Source organism: Alternaria burnsii (assembly GCF_013036055.1).
Source record: "Alternaria burnsii strain CBS107.38 chromosome Unknown 746, whole genome shotgun sequence".
Lineage (NCBI taxonomy): Eukaryota > Fungi > Ascomycota > Dothideomycetes > Pleosporales > Pleosporaceae > Alternaria > Alternaria burnsii.
In genome coordinates, this window is record NW_024066109.1 from 1047088 (window position 1) to 1071422 (window position 24335).

General features: G+C 50.2%; 6 protein-coding genes across 6 annotated transcripts; 3 read left to right on the forward strand and 3 right to left on the reverse strand.

Moving 5' to 3' along the window:
* Positions 1 to 210: 210 nt before the first annotated feature.
* Positions 211 to 2118, forward strand: GT037_002914 (acetyl-hydrolase; the record flags this gene model as incomplete). The annotated part of the gene is made up of 2 exons (XM_038927961.1): positions 211 to 353; positions 660 to 2118. 2 exons carry the CDS (start codon positions 211 to 213, stop codon positions 2116 to 2118), a joined length of 1602 nt encoding a protein of 533 aa, XP_038789239.1.
* Positions 2119 to 3147: 1029 nt separating this feature from the next.
* GT037_002915 (uncharacterized protein) lies at positions 3148 to 4558 on the forward strand (the record flags this gene model as incomplete). Its single annotated transcript, XM_038927962.1, has 4 exons — positions 3148 to 3151; positions 3217 to 3704; positions 3756 to 4023; positions 4071 to 4558. 4 exons carry the CDS (start codon positions 3148 to 3150, stop codon positions 4556 to 4558), a joined length of 1248 nt encoding a protein of 415 aa, XP_038789240.1.
* A 5489-nt stretch (positions 4559 to 10047) lies between these two features.
* Positions 10048 to 11493, reverse strand: GT037_002916 (uncharacterized protein; the record flags this gene model as incomplete). The annotated part of the gene is made up of 7 exons (XM_038927963.1): positions 10048 to 10675; positions 10724 to 10824; positions 10884 to 10951; positions 10999 to 11042; positions 11103 to 11252; positions 11302 to 11326; positions 11385 to 11493. Coding segments are annotated over 7 exons (1125 nt in total), but the record flags the coding sequence as incomplete, so codon positions are not given.
* A 2063-nt stretch (positions 11494 to 13556) lies between these two features.
* On the reverse strand, positions 13557 to 14337 carry GT037_002917 (uncharacterized protein; the record flags this gene model as incomplete). The annotated part of the gene is made up of 2 exons (XM_038927964.1): positions 13557 to 14074; positions 14226 to 14337. 2 exons carry the CDS (start codon positions 14335 to 14337, stop codon positions 13557 to 13559), a joined length of 630 nt encoding a protein of 209 aa, XP_038789242.1.
* A 667-nt stretch (positions 14338 to 15004) lies between these two features.
* Positions 15005 to 18956, forward strand: GT037_002918 (uncharacterized protein; the record flags this gene model as incomplete). The annotated part of the gene is made up of 5 exons (XM_038927965.1): positions 15005 to 15280; positions 15358 to 17495; positions 18158 to 18311; positions 18369 to 18625; positions 18740 to 18956. The coding sequence occupies 5 exons, from the start codon at positions 15005 to 15007 to the stop codon at positions 18954 to 18956; spliced, it is 3042 nt and encodes a 1013-aa protein (XP_038789243.1).
* Positions 18957 to 19214: 258 nt separating this feature from the next.
* On the reverse strand, positions 19215 to 23549 carry GT037_002919 (leptomycin b resistance protein pmd1; the record flags this gene model as incomplete). The annotated part of the gene is made up of 6 exons (XM_038927966.1): positions 19215 to 19241; positions 19296 to 21997; positions 22060 to 22951; positions 23002 to 23144; positions 23202 to 23307; positions 23352 to 23549. The coding sequence occupies 6 exons, from the start codon at positions 23547 to 23549 to the stop codon at positions 19215 to 19217; spliced, it is 4068 nt and encodes a 1355-aa protein (XP_038789244.1).
* Between the last annotated feature and the right edge of the window lie 786 nt (positions 23550 to 24335).

The window sequence follows — 24335 nt, forward strand, 5'->3', positions numbered from 1 at the left end:
CTTGGCCTCTCCATACTTTAAATACTCCATCTCTCCCCAGAACCCTTAATTGACAAATCTTGCCCATCGCGGCTCTTCTCCACTCCACCACTACTTTACGACGCTCTCGCTGAGCTTGACGCTCCTTGGACAGCTCCAAAGCTCTATCGATAAGCTAATCATTCGGATCGCGATCATCGGGTTGAAAAAGAAAAAAGCCCTGAATTAAACATGTCGGTCTCAGCAGCATTGAAGAGTCGGGTCAGGAGGCCAAGTTATCTCAAGAAGATTGCTAAGGCTGAGGATTTGCTTCATCACTTCCCCAATGGAGCATACATTGGCTGGAGTGGCTTCACTGGTGTGGGATACCCAAAGTAAGTATTATCTCTGCTGTCGCGCTACGACAACCAAGTCATGAGGCTCTTCGGGTACTCAACACGATCTTGACTCTGGCATACGATATCGGGCCTGCTGGGTAGTCCGATCTGGGATCCCGAGGTGGAACGGAAGTTTGGCAAGCGACGAAAGCCGAACTATCCCCGACTCCACAATTCAAGCTGCGCATGGATCAGGTCGAGACGAGTAGTCAAGAGCCTTGGCCATGACACTTGTCGCGCATCTTGACTTGGATGAACAATGTTGATTACGTTGATGAAGTTGTCAGACTAACGTCATGACAGAAAGATCCCCACGGCCATGGCCGACCATGTCGAGAAGAACAATCTTCAGGGCCAGCTCAAGTACAATCTCTTTGTCGGTGCATCATCAGGTGCAGAGACCGAGAACCGATGGGCACGTCTCAATATGATCGAGCGCCGGTCGCCGCATCAAGTCGGCAAGGAGATTGCCAAGGGTATCAATAACGGCAACATCAACTTCTTCGACAAACATCTTAGCATGTTCCCTGTCGACTTGATGTACGGGTTCTACACATTGAACAAGCCTCACAACAAGCTAGACGTTACCATTGTGGAAGCATCCGCCATCACTGAAGACGGTGGCATCATCCCTGGAGCCAGTGTTGGCGCATCACCCGAACTGATTCAGATGGCCGATAAGATCATCATCGAGGTCAACACCGCAGCTCCTTCTTTCGAAGGTTTACATGACATTACTATGACTGATCTTCCACCACGCCGAAAGCCTTATCTCATCATGTCTCCGGAGGATCGCATCGGCACACCACACATCCCTGTTGACCCAGAGAAGGTCGTGGCGATTGTAGAGAGCGACTACCCCGATCAGACCCAGCCCAATGCCGCTGAGGATGAAACCTCAAGGGCTATTGCCGCGAACCTGATTGAGTTCTTGAAACACGAAGTTAAGCACGGCCGCCTACCAGAGAACCTTCTACCCATTCAGTCTGGTATTGGAAACATAGCCAACGCTGTTGTTGGTGGACTTGCTTCTGGTGGTGCAAACTTTAAGAACCTTAAAGTATGGACCGAAGTTCTCCAAGACTCCTTCCTTGACCTCTTCGACTCTGGCAACCTGGACTTCGCAACTGCGACTTCAATTCGCTTCTCTCCTGACGGCTTCCACCGATTCTACGAGAACTGGGACCGATATGCACCCAAGCTACTGCTCCGCTCCCAGCAAGTCTCCAACTCTCCTGAAATTATCCGACGTCTCGGTGTCATTGGAATGAACACGCCCGTTGAAGTCGACATCTATGCCCATGCCAACTCAACATGTGTCATGGGTAGCCGCATGCTCAATGGTCTCGGTGGGTCCGCCGACTTCCTTCGTTCTTCCAAGTACTCCATCATGCACACACCCTCGTCGCGTCCTACTAAGACCGATCCTACTGGTGTCTCCTGCATTGTCCCCATGTGCACTCATATCGATCAGACCGAGCATGATCTCGACGTCATCGTCACCGAGCAAGGTCTCGCTGATGTCCGTGGTCTCTCTCCCAAGGAGCGTGCCCGCGTCATCATCAAGAAGTGCGCCCACCCTGACTATGTACCAATTCTCGAAGACTACTTCAACAAGGCAGAGTTTGAATGCCTAAGGAAGGGCTGGGGTCATGAGCCGCATCTGCTGTGGAACAGCTTCGACATGCACAAGCACTTGAACGAGCACGGCACCATGAAGCTGCCCAAGTGGGACTACTCCAGTGCGGAGAAGGCCATGTAAAGATTGAATGCAGAGCATTTTGAATGTAGTAAATGTAATCGAACCTGGTATTCATCTACCTTGGTGTAGTATATTGTATTCAGTTGTATGAAGAGAAAAAAAAAACTGCGGATCGGCGCATGTATATGTGACCAATAACATCAAATGCGGCATGTGTGCTTTTTCTAGGCATTCGTCACATCGTCGACAGAATACATGGTGTTTTCTACACTCTCCACCTCAACATGGCGAAATTCCATCCATCCAAGGTATCAACCACCTCTGAACTGTTCGGGACGAGACATTACACGGAAAAAGTACCCGGGCGATATCCATATCGAACTGTACAGGCCCGGTCGTGGCAATAGGCAGAGATGGTTTGCGTTTGAGCCAATGCGGCTGTGTACCACGGGTCTTACCATGGACGAGAGCATGACGTGGGATACTCGTGTTTGATGCACGCAGTCACGGCTAACATTGCATTGCAGCAAGCCATGCGTGTGTCGTGCCAGAAAACTCTGCTCAGACCAGCCGTTCGCCTGCATATTGAATGGACGCGCTCTTACCGCCAATGTCGGAATCGTTCGTTCGTTGAGAGTTAGATTGCCACCCGCTAATGCTACGCGTCGGCTGGCACCATGTGACTGCGCGGCTCACAAGCGGCTTCAGGCTCTTGCATTCGAGCATACGCCTTGCTTTGCCTTCTTACACCTCACCGGGACGCGCCTCGAAGCTTCACGACACCCCCGACATCTCCTAGCATATTTTCCGCGCCTCTTGCGAGCTGCTTTTTGGGTGCCGAACAAGGAACTGTTCCCGCCCGTTCGCGCGTCTTCCCGTATCTCGCGTGCTGCGCACGAACACGGTGCTCCTACGACACGTCTCCGACCATCGCTCTCCCACTGAGGACCGCCATTGGAACGCTTGCTATCCTGACATCTTTACTCGCATCGATATTTCTGAGTCGTATATTGGCATTCGACTCGAGATTGCAACGACAGCGCGAGCCACTAGTTGCCTACTACCCCGCCGCCACGCTCGCGAACGATGATGCGTAAGTCAGTCGCGTTTCTCTTAAGCCGAGTTATTACCTAGGTACTCATGCACCCATTGCGCCAGCAGAACACGCCAATACCGCCCATACAGCAGCCATTGCTGCCGCAGACGACCCAGTGTCCCACAACTCGCAAGAGTCGGTCCAGTCTGCCGTCTCTAGCACCTTCTCGGCCCCGGCACTACCCTCCTCCTCGAGCAACCTGTCTACCTCCACCACTACCGAGACGGACCTCACCACCCTTTCGTCGACCAATGTAGCAAATCAAAGTAAACCTCCAGAGGCACCAATGCCCAAGCCATCGAGCCAGGCTGCTGCTGGAGACGTGCCAGCTGCACCGCGCATCGATACAGCCGCCGCCAATGCGCTGCAGAATGGTGGCACAGCAGCCAGTTCCATGACACCAGAATCTCCAGCAACCCAAGGCTCCAAGAGAACCGTAGATGGTTCTCTCAAGAGCGCAGGGCCAGTGCCCGAAGCGCCATCGGTACGCACATACGCACACAAGAGGAACAAGAGCATGGATACACACTCAGGTACTCGCATTGGAGAGGTGCGTGTTGTAGCTTCAGACTAAGCCCTCAGGTTGCTGATGCAAACGCAGTTATCCGCACAGCTTAAGACGCGTCTTTCCTACGCCATGGTCAAAGTCCAGAACGGCTGGGAGAAGCAGTCACTTGACGAGCTCGAAGAAAGCCAGTCACAACGCGGTTCGCCCAATTCTGCTCCTGGGAGAAGTGATCACCTAGCGTTTGACTCGCCTGGCACTACCGACCGCCAACGAAGACCAAGCGGCGTCTCTGATATATCGGACCAAATGATCATGTCCCCTGCTTCTGACCCAACTCGATCACTCGCCGGGACCCCAGCTTGTTAGTCCTCCCTTAGAATCTGTTTCCAGAGTGCTAATGTCTGTCAGCCTACTGGCGGCCGGGTACGCGTCCCGCAATGAATGCTGCGGCAAACCTCATCTCCATCACCGGAGCACATCCTGGCTATGGCCTTGCACCAGCCCCGACCTTCCAGAGTAGGCGGAGAAGTCGCTCGAGCGTCTCACATGTACCCCCTCCACTACTAGGAGCTAGCCAGAGGAAACACTACAGCGATATTGGTGCAGGCCCGCGGTCACCAGCAACCCCTCGAGCAGGTATCCTTCGTATGCCAAGTCAACAAGCAGAAAAAGACGCTGTTGATACACTGCTTTTCATGAGCAGCCCCAACAATTCACAACGCTTCCCGGCGAGCAGCCAGCCTCAACCAAGTCCACTCAGAGCTGAAGCGCCTCAACGACGCGTCATGTTCGAGGCCTACCCCCCACAAGACCGGCGCGCCATGTATCAGCCATCAATGCCTGCTCCACCTCATCACCACCAACACGGACCGTACCCCGCGTATCCAGCGAGATAACAACGGAAGTAAATGTTCCACCAGATATTACTTCCTCTTCTCTCTTCAACACTATTCTTATGGCTCGACGATCGCATTGCATGGATGGCGTTGAGATACCCACTGCATGGATGCAAGTATTCTTACTGTCAGGTCTCTCTTCCCCTCCACCAAGTTTTATAGTGCGCATATGTCGCGCTTCAGAATATCCTGGGAGGTGTATTGATATTGCTTGGCCATTTGTATGAGCTTGCCCTCTTGCGTTTGTTTACTTTGGCGATAAGGCCTTGTTGACATTTGTATGCTTGAGCGTTTTAGCTATCACGAATAGGTATCATGACCATGTAACGAATAGACGAATGTGCGCTTTGATTCTGTCTGATGTTGGTTGGTGGAGAAGAAAATACAATGAGTTGTGATAGATGTAGGTGTACATTATCAGCAGCTCTTGTAGCTGCCAGTGAGTTGTCTTCGAGGCAACTAATCAACTTTCTACCAAAAGCATAATTGCTAGAACGCCGCCAAAAACAAGCTAGCTCGAGGGCTCTTCTCGAGGACACTGTCCTCCAATCAAATGTTGTAGTTCATCTGTGATATCTACCTGCCACAGATTCCGTATTGTTGATGCTCATCGATCACTTCTTGTGGTCGACTCGGACTCAAGACATGCACGACCAGAAAGAATGGCACTGTCGTTCTCGGAGAGTTTGCTGGAAAACGAGATGAGGTTGGTGCGGGCGGTTAGGCTACACAGGCGTATGAAGTTTGCGAATAGATTCTAGCTAGAGTAGCTGTCTCCGACGAAACGGAGCTGCTTCGTATATTGTAGTCTGCTTCAATAGTCGGCGCTCACACCTTCTCGTCGTTTGACCATGGCGTGGCTGCGTTACGAATTTTTGAAGTTGTTCGATGTTCGCCAAGAATCGTGAAAGAAACATGGAACCGTTCCAGGACAATAAGCACATAACTAATGTGGTTCCTTGACCACTTGGGCGCCATTGAGGAAGCCAATAAGCCTACATGTTGTCAGAAAATCGATTGGCCGCACCAAGATTTAATCGGCGGCCGCTTCAAGTTATACGGGTTTACCTAGGTACGTTCAAGAAATGCGTCTGATGTGTAAACGACACAACACACACCTAACATGATTTTGTCTTCGAAGATTACACTTCGAGAAGAATTACATAGTTGAGCATAAATAAAAAAGAGAGCTTGACCAGACGTTTGCTTGCGTTGTGGTGGTGGCGGTTGTGGACCATTTAGCATTCAGGGGCAAAAAAAAAGTCCTTCACCGTCCAACATCAATACCACACCCTGCAACCCACGATGGACGACAGGACAACAAAAACGAAAGCCCGACGTGGGGGTCGAACCCACAACCTTGAGATTTGATACAATCGTGTCTGTTAGGACGTGATAACTAAGAGTCTCACGCTCTACCGATTGAGCTAGCCGGGCTGTTGTTGCTTTCGATGGAAATATGCAAGAATGCAATGAATATATTACACAGATGTTTCACTGACTCTCCGATGCCATCGCGGACATCCGGGCATGCTACATGGAAGTCCGACTGGTTGTGGAAATTTTTGGTTGGATATGCGGGTCGGGTAGGCAAGCAAATTTTGCCAGTATCCGAAGACCCCGCCTCTGGCCGGCTCAGACACCATCAACACGCTCTCTTCTATGTTCCATGTCTCCGGTACGCCTTGTACCAGCATTACGACATTCGGACGTTTTTGACGGACCGAACAATATGGCGCTTTGAACAGCCGAAATATTTCCACTTCGACAGACTCGACATTAGGACCGAGGCTGTGGCTCGAACTGCCTGCTAGCCGTTCACTCATCTCCATTCTGCCTTGTGAGGCATGTTTCTGCTGCCTGAATCTGCAAGCAATCTGCACGTCACCGCACCATCAAAATCCTTCCTCTTATTGGTCTGGTGGATTTACCAGAAAGAGAAACTGTATGCCTCCCGTACTAATGCTTCACAACCGCATCGCGATAACAGACGCGTAGAGTAGTGGCGAAGCATGACGGTGGTTTGATAGAACCGCATATAGACTCTCCATGCATGAGTTTGGGGAACTTCTACGAGATCGTCATGGGAAGCTAAACAAGCCTCCCTGGGTCGAAAACATCCTAAATGCATGTGAGTTTGTGTTGCACACTTGTTCGGTGAATTCAGTGCTTCTCGATGTACTCAGGGGTTCGTTTGGCAAATGACATGTGAAACGTTGGATATCTAATGCGCCCATTGCTAGCATGTACGAGGCGGAGTGAGAGGCTTTCTAGACCTGCATGGCATGGATTTGGGATGATACATGCTAGTGGTGCGCTTTGGGCGGAAACTGGTCGGTATCCTCGGTTCGATGGAAGAGTCGCGCCGACCTGTGCTAATCACTCGTGTGGAGGGCTAAACCCGACACGTGACGTAATCGCAACATCACTCCGTACTTAATTCAGTCATTACGTGCAGAAAGTCTGCGGCCTCCGTTGCCAGCAGCTGTATCATATCACAGAATTTCCTGCATTGTATGCATTGGAAAAGCCCCTCCAGATCACGATTCCCTGCCCCAGCAATATTGCCGCTGTACGCCAGCAGGCAATCCTGATGCTAGCGATGGTGACCTAGACAGCCTATTTAGGTAAAGATACTGGTCCGGGGTTCTTCATCTTTGGAGGAGAAGTAGGTGGAGCAGCTTACACCATCTCTTGCTACCCTGTCAAGTGTTCGAATGTCACTGGCGGCGGTCTGAAAAGTGTCTTGTCACCCTCTGGGTACTGTTTAGTTTTGTTCAAACCATTCCCATTATGATATTGTACTGCATATTCGAGGCAGGGTATACAGCAATAGCCTGTAGCGATTTCCTAGTTCACAGTCAGTCTCCCCTTGCTTACTACGTAGTTTGTGACTCGCTTGCTTCACTATCCAATATGATATTTTCACAGCAGTATATAGACATCTTAGTGTTAGTAAAGATGACCCCGAGTTTGACTAGATTATTATGATGATCAAGAAAAAGACAAAAATGAAGAATTCCAAACTTCCAATCCGCTTAAGGGATACAGGTGAAGGTAGCGGAAACACACAGTCTATGCTAGAGAATTTTTCCTCAAGCATAGCGTTACGGGTCCTATAGGGATACGTACAGGACTTGAAGTATATAAAAACAAGGATTTTCGCACATCTTGAACGGAGTCTAAAACATGTATCTATACAAGTGCCATAAAGACAGTCAAGTTGGGAAGAAAATAAAGGTATTCGTGAGGGAAGAATACTGAAATTGTACCAACGCATAATCACGCAACGAAGCAGAACAGTGACCAAGCTAGAATACAAGATGAATGGTTGGTATAGTGAGAGACATGACAAGGAGGAGATACGTGTTTGCAAAGAGATCCATATTTATACGTCGTCAGATCCACCTAAGTTAGTGTCGAGGAGTGCCCGTGAACATGGTAGTCGGCATACTAGAAGATCTTAGAAGGACACGGGATTTGAGGCTGGTAATAGAGATAAAGTCTAGAAATGAGCAGACATTTTACGGCGACAAGTTGAAGCTAAAGCTATGCAATTAGATGGTCTAGTCCGACCCCTATCACCCTAGTCCATTCTACCACCGGAAATCCGCCATAATCGGGTCTCCTAAAGCGGACCGTCTCACAACTAAGCGAAAAGCTTAATTTGCAACTGGTGTGGACACGCGTCTCAATAATCCTTGCTGACCCTTGGTAAGGCAAACTACGAGGCTGAAACTCGACGTTTGTGATGTATCGACCCCACTGTACTGTATTATGTATTATAATATAACATAACAGCGCGACGGAGTTACTAGGGGAGTGTTTCTGGGGACTCCGAGGCGCATGTCACCGAGCTGATCTATTGATAGCAATCTAGCTCTCGGCTAGCCCGTAGAGACTTGTCGTGTGACGTCGAAGTCGTGATGCAGAATTCATGGATTGACAGGATATCGACATATATCCAGGACAAAGTTGGATCTTTGGGTACACGTGCGAGACTAAAAGCCCCTTCTACATGTCAAAGTCCAGATTCTCATTGTTCGAAATAGTTCCACTTTGCAGCGGGCATGATATTGTATTCGCAATAGCTGTGATTACCACCAACCACTGCACCAAGTTGTGAAAACGATTCTGAAACTCGTAGCATGATGAGCGATATGCGGAGTGGCACCTCGCCTATCACTGGTTTTGCCCTAGGAAGTGGCCTAAGTGCAGAACCAGATGCATACTCCTTAGTGGAGAGTTTAACTCCCTTACGCGTTTATGACCTCAGAAAAATCAACCTCGGTTTAATCATGCATACAAATCAGATCCGATTATTAACACAGCTACTTGTTTTCGACGCAAAACCCGGTGAAAACTCCGAACGGCGACTCCGAACCTTCAGTCCCACCACACGGCAACAGGCATTTGACATCGTACGTTTGACATCATACCCTACTCTTGAAGCATGCATCCACCCAAATATATGCTCTTTTCATGCAGGAACGCGTACGCTCTTCCATAAGACTTTCTCCAGGATACGAGGCCTACCCCAAGGCAGCAGCATACCAACTCAAGCTTGGCCCGATGTCCGGTTCGAGAATGTAAAGAATGAGGTATGGCGTGCAGCATCGACGACGTAGATCGACAGGAACGGGACGCCGTTCCACGTAGGCGGTCAAATTCCATGCTAACGGTACCTAGGGTATCGCGGCAAGCCATCATTGGGCTCTCGGTGTATCGTGACAAAGGGTCAACAAACAACGGCCCAAGCGAGCAGAATCGCATGATCTAGTCTGCAAGAGACCAAACTGCAGGTACTTCGCGTATGCAATGTAGAACGTCCCATGCGTCATGCATCGGATGAGGCAGGTAGAACAGCGTTGCAGGCAGCGAGATCGTGCATCGTGCAGCGGACAAGGTGGCAGATCAGGTAACCCTCCCTGCCTTAACCACACATGGCACTAGCTAGCATGTATGTGGTGTATTGACGCGCTGCTGCAACGGCTCAGGCTGTCTTCGAGGCAGAGAAAAATAACGTGGCCGCGCATCCTTGATTCGTGATAGTGGAGACGCCGACGTGACTCGACTACCGATCCTGTCCTTTCTTCTTTTTTCCGTAGACGCGCACTTGTCTGGGATAGGTAAGTAGCGAAGTTCACTTAACGTGGTGGGTGCGCGAGGCGTCCAACCTCTACTCGGGGTTGAGGCTGTGTTGTGCTCAGGCGACCAATCAGGGATCCCTAATCCCGAGAAAGTCACGTGGCTGAGCCTATTGCTTCTGGAGAACGTGCAGCATTAGCACTAAGGGTTGCAAGGGACTTGTTGAAACACGAGTTAGCTTCCGTGAAACAGACCATTTCTCAAAGAATTTCGGACGGATAATTATCTCTATTGCCTATTATGACGAAACCGTCCAGACTCAACCTATCAACACTTGTCAAATCTAGCCTATCAAGTAATTGACTGCCAAGCCCTACACATAATATACATGTTGCACAGCCTCAGGAGCGATAGTAGGGATGTTGTGAATGTCTAGGGTCACGGTACATTGCTGATGCGCTCGGGTCGTAAACCTGCTGACTTGATGCAGTAGGTGGCGAGCGATTCGGCATCGTGGCATATGCTGCTCGGTCCGTGGAGGCTGTGTAAGCAATGTTGTGGGGCACTATTGGTTGCTGGGCAACCTGATATGGACTGTAGCCATAGAGTGGTGGATTTGTTGGTGCACCGGTGTGCAACGATGGTGCCGGATGATGTGTGTAGGGCGATGTTTGATCCCATGTGGAAGGCACATTTGAGCCCAGTGGTGGCTGAGTAAACAGATATTGAGACGGTGCGACCGATTGATGTTGTGCGTTGTGGTCGGCTATGGCGATAGGTGTGGCGTATGCCTGCGGAGATGACCATGTTGAGTATGCATCATTGTCGAAACTTGACCAGGAATGGCGATCTGATCCATGAGAGGGTGTTGGCAATAATGTATTGTACACGTGTGAACTGTGGGAGAGATAGTCGTCGTCATCAGGATAGCTTGACAAGCCTGCCGGTGTACCACAATCGGATGGAGAGCTTGGAGCATTGGGCAGGGTGATACCCTGATTCTGATATCTCCGCACGAGGACAGTGTATCTTGAGATCATCAAAAACAAGTCCCAAAAGCAAGAGTAAGTAACATACCGATTCTTGATATCATTCTTCGATCTGCCAGGGAAATGTTCACGTTGAATATCCTTCCAGTGTCGTCCGAGTCTCTGAACTGCATCGATAAGTGCTGCGTCCTGAGAAGCGCTTATTAGCTCACTGAAGTGTGAAATATGCTAGAACAATGTTCACTGACATCTGAGTCGCGCCATTCACTTCGGTCTAGATCAGGATCAAGTGACTGCTGCCACCGCTTCGCGCACTCTAATCATCGATCAGCGATGAACGCAGCTATCATCCATCAAACTTACGATCTGCACTACGTGTTCCGACGCAGTTTGCAACTACCGTCCATCTAAGAATACAACAGTCAGCTTCTGTACTTTCCCCCAAAATTTGTTTCATTTAATCATACTTTTGGCCGTACTGCTGAACACCTCTTGAAAGCAACTGATCTTCACTCTTTGACCATTGTCCTTTCTTCAGGCCTCCTGCTACCGAATTGTGCCATCGTTTTCTACAGTCCTTGTTCGTTCGTCCGGGGAGGCTATCGGCAATTCTGCACCTAGGCATCTCATTAGTTGCGGAATCAACTGGCGTGATATTTGACCTACCAATCCTTGACTTCTCCTTCTACAACTGATGATATCCAGTTAGCTCAATCGAAGAAAGCTGGAGGATAACAAGCACAGCTTACGTTGTGCTTCCACTTCTTCCCGAAGTTTCTGATCTTCCGCCAAAGACCATTTTCGAGGTTGACGACTCGAGTGGTCCATTAGAGCTAGGATATATTGGAACCTTGTCTTCTAGAATATGCGTGTATATCCAACAGGGAAACGTTCTAACAACGGAAAAGAGTGCAGTGGAAAAGAGGGAAGATGTCTAAAGGCGTTAAGAATTCCAAGAAGCTTCCAAGGTTATCTTGTATTGGTCAAGTAATAGTGGTAGAAGACGAGTAAAGAGTGCAAGACTATCAGATATGTAGACATCGTGAAGAGCCGACAACAAGCTTAGGCGGAAAGCTAGCGTAATAGTAATCCGTCGTCTTGGCAAGCCAGGTACTTGGGTATAGCGGAGGTTAGACGGCAAGGGACAGTATGCCAAGCTGTATTGTTCGAGGTCGATGCTCGGTTTGGTTAGCGGGCGCGCTGACCTACAGCGTTTTCGAAACAATCGAGTAACGAACATGTTCCATGCATATCAATGGGGCTTCACAGCCATGACGCGTGCGCTTAGGGCTAATGCATCGTCTGACGGGCCGTTGACCAGGTGGTGTGTACAGCCCCCAAAGGATTCCCGCATGGCTAAGACCCTGTAGGTAAGGCTGCATGGACCATACACCGCTAACCCCCCCAGGAACACTAGAACTTAGCAACCGGTTGGAACAAGCTTATTGCTCCACAGGATATGCCATGTAATTGCCAGGAACAGCAAGTTACACGCATGGCATGCCTGACGTAACAGTCGTTCATTGCCGATGTATTTTCTTCTACCCTCTGTGGATCGCACCCCACTTACCAATGGCAGAAAGTACACTGGAAGCGACTCGAAAGGAAGAAACAATGGTCGATGTGTATGTCTTACTTCAAGCAAAACAGGAACGATGTAGTCGCTCGATGAGGAAGTCCATCCATGTCCGGTTTCGAGTTGATTTTAGAGAGGTTACATAGTGGCTGAGCTGTAGACTCATATCGGCCCACGCTGATCATCTCAACGAGACCGCCGAAGGGATCTCCGAAATGAATCAGGCCAATCGATAGCTACAAGGAACTAGCGAAGTGAAGTTTGCGATGTGCGTGATACGCTTTTGTTGGTACACCCATCACAATCACAGTCAACGAGGAGTGGCAATATCGCTCACGTTTAGTGACAGTTTACGCCCTGGTCTTGCAAATATACAGTAAGCTCTGATATAGACAGCGGCTTGTATGGTACTGTATTGTTGGGATCAGTTCATTCTGCTGCAGGTGCTAATCACTACTGCCGGTGTACCTTTGCCGGCACGACAGACGGCGAGTGCATCGGTCGCGAATTTGAGGACCAAAAGCCAGATAAACTGAATGTCTTCCGGTAGGCAGATTACTGTTCGTGTCGCAAGTTCACGTGGGGAGTTATGGGATGTACGACAGGAAGTGAGCGAGAGTGCGAAGATCATCAGGCCTTAGTGCTTGTAATTCGTCCCATTCGGCAAGTGCAATCGGTCGTTTCTGGCCAGGTGACCGCCGCCGTTCACCCTGCGCCTCTCCGCTATATATCAAAGCAACAATATGGATTTACATAGCTGCCTGGCGGAGTCGGATTTGATATTGTCGTTGAGATTCTGCCACCATACCGAGCTGGGTTGCACCCTGGCCCACCGCCGGCTGTCTCAGGGCTGGATGTAAGGCTGGATATGCGACATCACACAACATTGATGCACGGTAATCTCGAGTGTTCCGAGGAACGTAATTGAATGGACAAACGAGTTGATTCGCTCAGATGTTCCGTAGAGGTATATCCATTGAGTCGTACACCTGACCTAATCTGATTGTGGGCCTTCCGGTTTGTGAGAGAGTGCCGTCTATTAGTCGCCGGGTGGTGCGCTGCTTCCCCAGATGAGCGCGTATGACAAAAACCTAGCCATTGTCGTAACCGCCCGGCATGCGTTAGATGGCATTGACCGACCGGACTTTGTATCTGCCAAAAGGGCAGCAGCAGGTCCAGAGAAGACAGATCGATACCGTTGTTGCAAGTCGCAGTGATGTCTCTAGTGCTGATTGACACGCGGAGTTGAAAATGGCGTGGCTACAGCAATGGCTTCAGCTGACGCAGGTATACCCGTCGCCATGAACTGAAGATGACAGCATCCCCCTTGTGTCATGCTGATGCTTCAGGTCTTGCCCATAAGCCTTTGCGCTTTAGCAAGCAGAACTGTACTCTCTCGCCCCAATTTCCTCTGTCCATTCGGCCCCCTCGCTTTGGCCATAGTTTTTCTGAAGCGCTCGCGCTCAGCGACTTTCTTGGCACGCTCCTTGTCCGCTTCCTCCCTCACTCTTTGCCGCGCCTCAATCTCCTCCCTCTTTTTCTGTGCTACTTCGGTCTCTTTCAGAAAGGGCTGTGGGCGTGGTCGCCGCTGCCGTCTCTCGAAGTTCTGCTTGGGTTCTGGCTCGGGTGACTTCTCTTCTAGCATTGCGACGCGATCAGGATGCGGCTCCAAAGTGGGCTCTGGTACAGGCTCGGTAGACGCCTCTTTCTCACTCTCGTTCTCGTCTTCATTATCGTAGGCAGATTCGCGATCGTAGACGGACTTGCGCGGCGTCGTCGCTTCGTTTTCTTCGCGAGCCTTGAGCTTTGCGTACTGCTTCTTCAGCTTTGCCTTGTTGATGAGGCCTTTCTTAATCTTTTCGACTACACGCAGAGTCAGTAAATGAACTGTATGATATGGCGCGAGCACATGTGGGCAATCGCGTAGTTGCCTATTGGATCATAACACCACGATACCCTCATCCAAGTTTCCGCTGTCATAGAAACCTCTGTAAAATCAGTCGAGCAGACATACTTTTCCGTCTATGGGTACCATCGGGTAGGTTGGCGGGACCGATAGCAAATCGATTTTTTTGTTTCTTGACAGAAGACTTTGCGTCTCCTTCATGCGGTCGTTTGACACCCATATTGGAGGCTGCGGGATGTCGGAAAAGTTCAGAGTCGCCGTACGAAGATACTCGCGGACAACGCGAGCCGATTTCATCCAGCCTTGGCAGAGTGGGGCGCGACGTAGAGCCGGTCACGAGTCCTTCGACCACCGCGACGGGCGATGGACTCATGCCTCAGCTTTGTGCGCCGTCGCATCTATGCACCCAATATTCACGCCTCCCGCGGGGACGTGCAGGAGCATCCGGTAGAGATATTCTTTTTCGTCGTGTGACACGTCGCGTCGGCCAATACCGGTTCGGTGGCACGAGCGACTTTATCAGCAGCGATTAGGAAACTTCCGTCTTGTAACAAAGCTCCCAGCGCGTCATCCGTCCCGGTCCCTGCGTTCCTCCTCTCCGCACCTCGAATTGGGGCGCTCCACGGTGTTTCGTCCTAAAACTGGGCAGTATGACTGTACAATGAAGCGGCCACTGGAGCCAACGCACCCGATTTAAACTGGAAACTCTTACTCATTTCATTCGCCGGGCCAGCAGCTGCTCCAACCGCTTGACCTCACTGTCTCCGCCTTCCTCACGACCTGCCTTTTGTACTCCACGACTTTCACGGTCGCGAACACGCCACTATTCTCTGAGTTTCATTAGATATCTATACCCATGCTGTTCATTGCAACTATTTGTTACAACCATGCCCATATTTCATGATCCCCATGATAGTCCGCCGACATCGTCATTCTTGCCTCAGGCATCGGTCACAGGCTTTCAGAGAGCAGACACTTCGGAATTCGCTGTAGAGAGAAGTCTGGAATCCGCCATGCAATCAGAACCATCGAAAACCGACATGTCCCTGGATAGGGACCCTGAGTCCCCTAGTCAAACGCGCAAGCCATTTATGTTCGGACGGAAGGAGTGGATCGAGAGGATCAAGAGGACGAATAGCCCATCGTGGCTGCAGCGGCAGGGTGTGAGTACCCGGAGACCTAGGGAGCATCTGCAAGGAGTTTGTTGGTCGATGTAGGGAATACTGATAATGTAATATAGGGCGAAGTCATGACTGAATGCGATGCCTCCACCCGACCGACATCGCAAGACCGTCCGGACACACCTCTAGTCTCGTCCACCGAGCCGCAAACCTCACGAATCTCTACCCCGGAACACCTTCGAGATCCTGCAGCCGTTGGCCTGGATATCGAACGCCCGCGATCCGCGTTACACTCCGGAGACTTCAGAGAGAAGAGAGCAGGCGCAACATCTGAGAATGACCATTCGTCTTCAGGCTTCCTAGCAACTTCGCCAGTTGTCCCTTGGAATCGCTCATTCCCAACCTCAGTCTTTGCCCCACAACACAAAGACGTCTCGTATCCGGGATCGCGCATCGATGACAATCGTACAGCTGCACGAGCACGGGCGATATCGCAGTCATCACAGTCACCGTTCAGTTCGTTCGCCTTCCTACCACCCACAAGCCCGCTTGTCCAGCAGGCAAATAACACAGACTTGGACTTCTCCTCAACCCCAAGCTCGCGGCAGGGATCTCGAAGTCCTGATAGAGACCATCGCCGACATACATACTCTCCTGCATCCTTTGGTAATTACAAGCCCACCCAGATGGCGCGATCTGCGACTGGCACTCCAGCTGCTCGGCATCTACGCCATAGTAGTTCGATACCATACCAGGCACATCAACCTCGACGATCGATGACGTTCAATCAGTCTGAGCCTCATTCTCATTCGCAAACGCCGTTCCTCCATGCACGGCGCCCCTCCTTCTCGTCGGAGGCATCTCCATTGCAGCACGCTCCCATGGTTGGGTCTTACGAGGAGTCGATACTACGGGGGCGCATGTCTACTACACCATCACGGCCTCTCGACTTCGTCGCTAAAATTGGAGTACTTGGCAGAGGGCAATGCAAATCAAGCCTTAAATGTCCACCTCATGTCACGGTACCCTTTCCAGCAGTCTTCTACAGCTATAACACAGGCAACGGTAGGATTTCAGACAATGAGCCGAGTCCCTATGTTGGGCATATTGATCTAGAAAATTCATTGCCACCGCCAGATGAAAGCAGTGAGAGTGGTAGACGTAAGCGACGACATGTTGTACCTGCCCCTGATCAAGACGATCTCGATTTCAGGATAAACCTTGGAGAAGAGGAGAATGGTCAAGGTGCAAGAGGAGACCTTCGTCGGAAAGAGAAGAAAAAGCGACGATCAACATCACCCAAGGCGCCTCCCGGGGGCTCTTATCGTATCCCGCCACAAGGTCAGCTCCAGATCGTGTTAAAGAATCCAAACAAGACAGCAGTCAAGCTTTTCCTAGTTCCGTACGATTTGTCGGATATGGAACCTGGCCAGAAAACTTTCATTAGACAGCGTAGCTACTCTGCAGGGCCTATTATCGATATGCCCGCATCATCACGAAAGAATCTGGGCACCGACCGTCCAGAAGCTGCTATCAGCAATTCAGATGACCCAAACGACCGGCCAATTCTGCGTTACCTAATCCACCTACACATATGTTGTCCTTCAAAAGGTCGCTACTATCTGTACAAAAGCATACGAGTCGTTTTTGCGAATCGAGTACCGGACGGCAAAGAAAAGCTCCGAAACGAGATCCAGCAACCGGAGCCCAGATATAGCACGTACAAACCGATGCGAGAAGCAACGTCATTGCAAAAGGCACAGTCAACTGGATCCCAGCTTACCACGGACCGAGCTTTCCGTCGGCGCAGCGCTGGATGGCCACTCTCGCAGTCTCAGCAAGCATACGGACAGCTGGATGGCCTGAAGCAACACACACCACTACCTCCCCCAGCTGTCAAATTCACCGGTGGCACCACCAATTCCTCAGCATCGAGCGGCTTCAGCTCGCCTGTACCAGAATTGCAACCCATACCTTTTAGCCTTGGTCGCCTTGCTGCGATCGATTCGCGGCCTGTTTCCCGTGACCGCATGGATGTTGATCCGAAGAGCCCATTCAGAACGCCTATAACATCACCGCGAGCTGGCGTAAGTAGTTTGAATAATCGGAGCGACGGCACTTTTGAGAAACTGAGCAAAGGCGATGTCGGCTATGGCGGGAATGCATTCTCGCCACTTGGTAGCCCCTCTGGTCCGCCCAACGCAGGTCTCCTGTCGCAGCGACTCCGCGGTTTGGATGTCCAGCGCAACGAGGAAGAGTAAGCTGCTTCACCATCTATGGGTCTTTGTACCATTTCTTGTATGTTTTATGTTCCATTAGAATACCCCATGATTCGTTGTTCCTTGCATCGGCGTTGTTGGATCTTGCATTAGATAGCGTATTCTCCCCTATATACGTTTTTTTACACGTGAAATGAATCAATCATATATGAAGCACCTTTTTTGTGAATAGAAACTCTGCCTGAAAAGCCACCTTGAAGATGCACGCCATACTTTACGATTGAGTCATAACAAGGGATTACACAAGGTCCAAATTCAGAGTTGCTTTCATCATGGGTGCAACTTGTTAGAAATGGGCTCCCTCGTACCATGCGCTCGGGTGCTGCAGCCGATTTATGCGTAGTGCTTGCCGAACTGAAATCTTAGCGTGCTTACGATCTAACGTTCGCGAAGAGTGACGTCGGCAATAATTCCGCTTGCAACTTGAACATTGGACGTCATAACCCGGATAACATCTTTAGTAGTTCTAACATAGACATCGCCAACTCCGTTCCAATTAAACCGTCGGAAATATCGCTGCATTATTCGCGAAAACAATGGCCTCCAAACGCGCCGCCCAGCTGTTCGGCGCCCGCTCTAATGCCTCGGTCATCGGCCAACGGACTGCGCGGTTGAGCTTCACCACTGCACGCGCTTTTAGCATTGCGCCTAATTCGCCAACCGCAAATGCTTTGAAGAGCAGATACGTAGTCGTAGAAAGCGCAGGGAGACTACAGGCTATCCAGGCGCAGAAGAGGTGGCACTCTCAAGCGCCAAATGACTTGAAGCAGAACAAACTTTACCAGTTCGACGACGTACGTCTACTTATTATGGGCCTGAATCCCCTCCAAACCTCTTGCTAATTCACAAAGGTCCTGCACATCCTCGAAGCCCCATCAGACTCACGCCTTCTCATCGACGTCCGCGAACCCCATGAATTCGAGAAAGACACTATCCCCACCTCCATAAACATCCCCGTCACATCACAGCCCGATGCGCTGCTACTAGATGAAGAAGAATTCCAGGATAGGTTTGGTTTTCAGAAACCACCGAAAGGGAAGGAGGTTGTCTTCTTTTGCAAAGCCGGAGTGAGGAGCTCGGCAGCTGCGGGGATTGCAAGGCAGGCTGGGTAAGTCGACGTCTCATACCGGAATGCACACCGAAATCCCACTGTGAAAGGCAGTAGTTTTCTTGAATTGAAAAAAACAAACAAACAGAGTACGCTTACTGATTCATATGGCAGATATATAAACATCGGCGAGTACCGTGGATCCTGGCTCGACTGGCAGAAGCGCGGCGGACCGGGCACAAAGTCCCCATCAAAGCCTGATGGCATGGGTGAACCTAAAGCCCCTACAACCGAAACAAAGCCTACAGCTAGGACGGGCGACAGTGGGGAAGAGGACCTTGGGCCTCAGGGACAGCCACCATATCCACCAGGGCCCATAGGCCGGCAGTAGATCTGCGATGTGATATAGAGCTAGACTATCAACAGATCACCTCATAGCATTGTCCGGAGGTTGTAAATATGAAAATGAAGATTGCACATATGACCGGCTCAAGATCACTGCACAAGCATATTGTTATGGTGACATTATGGTATTATAAAGGTAGAGTGGAGCTGTCTGCAACTATATGGCTTATCGAAAGAAAGGGAATGTCATCAAGAGAAGGTAACGGATGCGTTTACTGCGTGCCGCAATCAACACCGTTCGGTATCATCGGTCTAGAGCTTGAGCCTGACACTGTTCAATAGTTAGCATTATCAATTCGCGTAATTAGCTCAGTCGGGAGCTCACCATCTGCCAATAGACTCCCCTCTTCCTCAACAGTCCCTGATGATCACCCCTCTCCAACACCTTTCCACTACCCAACACGAAGATAATATCCGCTTTCTGGATAGTAGCAAGTCGATGAGCGACAGCAATCACAGTTCGTCCACCATCGCCAGCGGCGCGTTCAATCGCCTCTTGAACCAGTTTCTCGGATTCGGAGTCCAGAGACGACGTTGCTTCGTCTAGCAAAAGTAGTTTTGGTTTCCGTAGTAAAGCTCGAGCAAGACTAAGACGTTGTTTTTGACCACCAGATAGAGACATGCCTCTTGGTCCGAGACGCTGTGCGTATCCATCCGGCAAGGACGTGATGAAGTCATGGATTTGAGCGTCGCGACACGCTTGCTCAATATCTTCATCCGTCGCGGTATCAACAGACAAGGCAACATTTTCTCGGATTGTGCCTTCGTAGAGTGTGGGTTCTTGACTGACGAGACTGATCTGTTTGCGGTACTCTGAGGGGTCAAGGGAAGTGATGTCTTGTCCATTGTAGAGAATCTGACCGGATGATGCGTCGTAAAAGCGCTCAAGGAGGGAGATGGTGGTTGATTTGCCGCAACCGGATGCACCTACCAGTGCGATGAACTGACCAGGCTGGACTTGCAGGCTGAGATTTGACAATACAGGCACCTCTCGGCTCTTGTAGGTGAAGTACACGTTTCGAAACTCGATTCCTACCCCTTCTTCTGGTTTACTCAGTGGCGGGTATGATGGCGGCGAAGCGTTCTTCTGTGGACGCATACTGATGATACGATTAGCAGCACCGGTCGCTTGCGCCATGTTTGGGGCGAAGGAAAAGAATTGACCTGCTGCGATGGCACCTTGAACAATAGCTTGGTAGATGACGAAGAAATCGACGGTGTCGTACTCGCGGGAGGCCAAGAGGGTACCGCCATACCAGAAGGTAAGAGCCATACAAGCAAGCTCAATACTGTCACTCGCCGCGAAAACCAGGGTACCATACTTTGCACTTGAGAAGGCCGACGCAACGTGGCCCTTGAGCAACGTCTCGTAGCGGTGACCGATCATGTCTTCCATGATCAGACTAGATACGGTGCGGAATGCACCGACAGCTTCAGCCGCGAATTGACTGCTATTCTCAAAGACTTTTGCATTGGTCTTATCGAATTCAAGCTCTAGACGCACGCGAAGATACCCAGCAGCCAGAATTAATGGCAGTGCGGCAAAAAGACCAACTAGTGAGAGCTTCCAACCGTATACAAAAGAGATGATAACGCAGCCAACAACGTTGACAATGGCGATGCCCGCCATGGACATTTCGGTCGCCATCAGCTGCTGGATCTGTGTCGAGTCCGAACTTAGTCTCGCTGTCAGAGATCCGGGGCTATGTCCTTGGTCGTCAAAAAACGCAATGCGTTTGCGTATGAGGTTATCAAGATACTCTTGTCGATACTGCTTCGTAACCATGACAGCGATGAGATGACAAGCCGATCCCATGAAGAAGTAGGAGAGAAAAGTACTTGCAGCTAGCACACCGAACATGCCGGCCCAGAAGTTACCCTGACTAACGAGCTCATCCACTGGAAGGGTGAAGACGTTGACGACACTTGCGAAGATGTAGGCTTGCAGTGGGTAGACAGCACCGCTAGTCAGAATACCGAGAACGGCGACAGTGTATAATATCCAATGGTGGCGTTGCTCGTAGAGAAGACGTCCAAAGCTACCGAGAAGACCTTGCTGTTTGTATTCCGGATCTGCTGCCGCTTCAGATACCTGATTGCTGTGTTTGTGCTCCTCGATGATGGTGGCATCTGTGCTTTTTACCTTCTCGAGTGTATCGACATCAGCGTCCTGTTCAGCCTCCATTGTGATTTCTTGTGCATGCACTAAGCCGTAATAGACACCCGCCTCTATCTTCAACAGCTCTTCGTGGGTGCCTTGCTCCACAAGCTGGCCTCGACGTAAGACGACGATCTTGTCCGCTCTTCTGATGGTGGAGAGGCGATGCGCGATGACGATAGTTGTTCGATTCTTCGATACGCGATCGAGAGCCTGTTGAACGATACGTTCTGTTCGTACATCTATAGCACTAGTCGCCTCATCTAGGATAAGTATAGCCGGCTGCTTGATGATACTTCGCGCGATGGCAACCCGTTGTCGTTGACCGCCCGACAGCTTGATACCGCTCTCTCCCACCAATGTCTCATAGCCTTCTGGTAGTTTGGCGACAAACTCTTCAGCATAGGCTTCGCGACATGCGTTTTCTACCATTTTCATCTTGTCTTCTTTTGGTAGGTCTTCGTATTGGGTACCTGTCAGACCGAATGCGACATTGTTGTATAGAGTATCGTTGAAGAGGAAGGGCTCTTGCTGGACCAGGCCAATCTGAGAGCGCCACCATTTTAGGTCGATATCCAGCAGATTGGTGTTCCCAATCCTGATGTCACCAGTGCAAGTGTTTGGACCCAACTCAGGCTCATCGTCTTTGCTCTTGTCATGTTCGACTGTTTCTGTGGATGCTTGTTTGTCTTCAGTCTTCGGTTCAGCTCGTTTCTTGAACCAGCTAGACTTCTTAGAGCCACCGCCCTTAGCTTTAGATGCGTCGTTGGGGGGCGACAAGTGGTCTTGGTCTGTATCAGATGGAACCGTGGCTGTCGTGCCTGATAGGTCGTACCATCTCTGTACCAGTCCTACAATAGTAGACTTACCTGAGAGTGGAAGCAAAAAATCAGTAACGATCAGACGGACTCGAATGGCCGAGATAACTTACCACTTCCAGACGGGCCGACGATAGCGGTGACTTTACCTGCCTCAAGCTCAAGATCAAGACCCCCAAGGATCTGAACATTTGGTCGGCTTGGATACGAGAAGGCAACATTATCGAAAATAATGTTTGAGTTTGCCGATATATCAGGCTCCTTTACTCCAGCAGTATTAGAGATGGGGGCATCGATTGTGATGAACAATTCGGTAGCCGCAGATGATGCCTTCGCGATAGCGATGATTGGGCTGACAACCCTGCTGATATTCATGATCGCCATCATGACAGAAAATAGGACCACAACTATGACCCCGATGTCGCTACTCTTGCCCTCTGAGTACTGCTTGATGCCAAACCAAAACGCGATAGCAAAAGTGCCGTACTGTCCAACCATCAAAGGCGACATCATGAGACCCATCAAAGGCGCAGCTCTACGCTCATTCTTGGCGGCTTTGTCTAGCAAACTTTCATGCTGCCTTGCCAGTTTCGCCTCTGCTCCGAAGGCAGCAACAATACGAACTGACGAGAACATCTCGAAAGCCATAGCCGAAGCATCTTCATGATGCTTCTCAGTGACCTTGTGTATTCGGATAAAAGGTGGTACTAGAGCACCCGAAATGATGAGGATGAACGGCAACGAAGCAGAGGCAACTACAGTAAGCAGCGGGCCTTTAACGAAAGCTACCACATAAGCTCCGATGACGAATGCGAGGGATTGGAAGAGCATAGCGAAATGCTGCGATATGGCCAGTTGAACTGTGTTGGAAGAAGTGGTAATTCGCGTGGAAACTTTGCCGGGGCTTATAGTGTCTATCACACTGACGGGTTGTGCAAACAAGGCTCGTAGGTAAGCTAGGCGAAGTGCAGCAGAGATTCGAAGACCACTGATTCGGATAGTGAGCTGTATCAGCGTTAGTGTGTTGATGGTTTATCTGAGACATATGTCTGTACCATTGCTATGTATGACAACACGAACTTCGCGATGAAGAGGTAGAGGAGAAACAGTGTGAGTCTGTTGATCTCCGCTTGAAATTCGCCAGCTGTCATAGTAGTCCCAGGAATAAAGTAGTTGGTAAAAGAACCGACCAGTTGACCTAATCGCAGTCAGTATCCCCTAAGTGTATCCCACATCCAGTGACGTCGGATCATACCGAAGACAACATTCATCAGTGGAAACGTGACGCCCGAGGCTATTGATGTGACACAGCACAGAAACATGAGCCAGAAGTCCAACTTGGATCCGTACGAGAAGACCCGCTGGTCATGTTAGCAATGAATCACGTCCAAGGCGGAGTACATACGAAGTAGTTCTTCAGACCTGCCTGCGGTACTTTCTTTGCTTTCATGGAGCTCTCTCCATCTTTCTCTACAGCCTCAGCGGCGCCCTGCTTTTCCTCGGTCCCTGTCTCAAGGACTTGAGTAGCGAGCGCAGCATTTTCTGCTTCAGCATTGGTCGTTGGTCGAGGTGGCAATCGATTGTCGGTGATACTAGAATCCATGACTCGGCTCAAAAGGGTGAGAACAAAGTTGTAAACAACTTGAGCAGAAGAGAAGAGTATATGAGGGTAGCAGAGGTGGTTATGTAAACGAGTGAACAAAAGTAGATGCCTGATGAAGCGGCTGCCGTATAGAGCGTATCCTGGTCTACATCGGCAGAAGTGGACCTATGTGCTCCGATCTGGCACGCACATCGCAAAAAGACGGAGTGAAAATGCAAGGTAAGGATCCGCAAGCAGGATAATCTCGAACCATCCTTCGCATGGGCGCCTTTTGGGGCTGAGTTCGTACGGACTTGGCGCAACGAACGACTGGCGGCGCTAACTGGCATACATCTCGCTTCACCATAGTTCTTCCCAATCGAGCGAATACCTGCGAGCTGAAAGGGGCAACGCGCGTCTGTCGTGTTTCAACATCCAGAGCCCTAATCAATGCGAATAAGAGAACTCGGCTAAAAAAGGACGCTCCGTAAATTTGGCCTCTCGCAAGTTGAGTCGAAATGAATCAGGCATACGAGTGATGGGTGAAACTTACCTAGAAAGTCTGATGTTACTTGCTCTCACATTGCCCTTGACGGAAGTCGGCGCCCGCAAGTCCGACGATACGTGAAAAGGGTGTGTTCACTACCTACAATAGCCGACACCAACCTTCACCGGTTCTGGCAATAGCCATGGCCAAGATATGTATTTAAGCGTGCCTGCAGAAATGACATACTGACAAAGTGGTCTTACATATACACATTCCAGGCAACACCTTAGCTGTCGCACCTGCAAGGACCAGCTCGTTTA